Raw genomic sequence first — 1801 nt, forward strand, 5'->3', positions numbered from 1 at the left:
TTCCTGCAGGTCACTGAAATTAAAATATCAGAAAATAAGGACTTAAAATGTCTCATATTTACTGTAAATTTGTTGTGGTGATGTCATGCTAATCGTTTGGCATAAAACTCCAGGTAGATAATTAGGTCATTCTTTGTGAGAAAATAAAAAGTCATTGTGCATAATAAAGGTCTGAACTATAAAACGCTGACACCTGATTATTTAAAAGTTCATATGAATTAATCTTGAAGTAGGATTTAGAAAATGTTTAGCAGTAATAGGAAGTAATAGTTATTTCTACCAATGTGCAAAATGACTGGTGTGGTTCTTTAATGCTGCTGCTGCTGCAGGTGTTTAGGTGTTGAAGTGAGTTTTCTGCTCTGCCTCTATTTTAAAACATTGTTTACCAGAAAACAGAAACAAAAGTCTGAGTAAAAGAAATCATTTAGACGTTATTCGGTCTTAGTTTTTATTTATTGATGTCTTACAAAGGTCTTAAAAAGCATTGATTTAGATGTTTTAAATGGTGCAGGAACAGGAAGTCACACCTGGTTGGGTGATCCTGGATCCAGCTGCCTCTGTAGGTGACGTGATGCTGGCAGCAGGATGTGGCAGTTGTTGGTGGTGATGCACCTCTGAGCTTCATGTTTTCCAACCACCACAGAAGAAGAGAGTGACAAGAGGATGAAATTGTAAATAACAGAGCATCCTGGGTGTGAACCAAACCAAGACAAGGGAAAGGAAGTTGTAACTAAAAGGAGTCTGACTCATGTTGTGAGGACAGTTCGGTCAATTTAAACCATTTCCTAATTAAATTTACAGAATTACTGTATCGTGATATGAAGTTACAAACACTGATAGATGTTGGTCGTATCACCCTCCCCTCAGTCAGAGCTAGATTTTCTTTTCCTCGAGATATGATGCAGGAACATTCAGGGACGTTGAAGTTATTTATAGTTATAAACATTTTTAAAATACTTTTTCTTTCATAGACAAGAGGATTTTTCTGTTCATTTTTCTCTGTTCATTACTTCATTTGGCAAATTTTTAAAAATGTATGAGAAAGTTGATGTTATAATGAGTAATATGATGATAATGTGAATAACATGAATCATGAGAACAGGAAGTGTATGTTTCACTGAAAGTCAGCGGCACCGTTTTCTCTTTGTCCTCCTGTAACTTTGAGTCTTCCTGAGACGCTCGAACAAAAACTCCAGGAGCAACAAGGTTCAAACGTCGTCTGTGTGAGTGAGTGATGTTGATGGATCTGACTCTTGAGTCTCTGTGTGTCTGTTCAGGTCTGAGTCTGGTTTGGATCCTCTGGTTCAGGTCCTGGAGGTTCTGATAACCAGCGAGCTCAACATGAACCAGGCTGCACCAGGTAACACACACACACACACACACACACACACACACACACACACACACACACCTGACTCTGTGACTGGAAACAAAAAGGATTGTTGAAGACAAATTTACCTGAACGTGTCACTGAAACATTAATTTCTTCCCTTCAGCTGTTTAATATTAATATAGTTTTTTAAAGCTCCATGTTTCTTCTTCTTCTGATATAAAAAACCATCTCAGTGTAGTTTCATCTCCTCTCTCAGGCTTCTCTCTGGAGCTCTAGTAACAACAGGTCAGTGAGCCAATCAGAAGAGAGGAGGCTCTGAGCCTCTCTTCTGATTGGCTGACTGTTTTCTGATGATCCAATAAAAATAAAGCACATTTCAGGTAAAAACACTCAGAGAAACCAAATCCTGCAAGGTTTGGATGGTGGGTCCAGGTGGGCGGGGCTTGGTGACTGCTTTGTTGTGACATC

At 38.8% G+C, this 1801-nt stretch overlaps 1 protein-coding gene across 1 annotated transcript in view; it reads left to right on the forward strand.

The window, feature by feature from the left end:
* LOC111651451 (phosphatidylinositol 3-kinase regulatory subunit alpha-like) overlaps positions 1 to 1801 on the forward strand; it is a gene marked incomplete at its 3' end in the record, with an annotated part of 19374 nt that overhangs the window by 8968 nt on the left and 8605 nt on the right. The window contains exon 7 of the mRNA XM_023401392.2: positions 1278 to 1360. Coding sequence (XP_023257160.1) covers positions 1278 to 1360 — 83 coding nt within the window. The remainder of the gene's footprint in view (positions 1 to 1277; positions 1361 to 1801) is intronic.

The sequence above is a fragment of the Seriola lalandi genome, unplaced genomic scaffold (assembly GCF_002814215.2).
Source record: "Seriola lalandi dorsalis isolate HSWRI2012SDOR001 ecotype SW California unplaced genomic scaffold, Sedor1 jcf7180002053646, whole genome shotgun sequence".
Classification (NCBI taxonomy): Eukaryota; Metazoa; Chordata; class Actinopteri; order Carangiformes; family Carangidae; genus Seriola; species Seriola lalandi.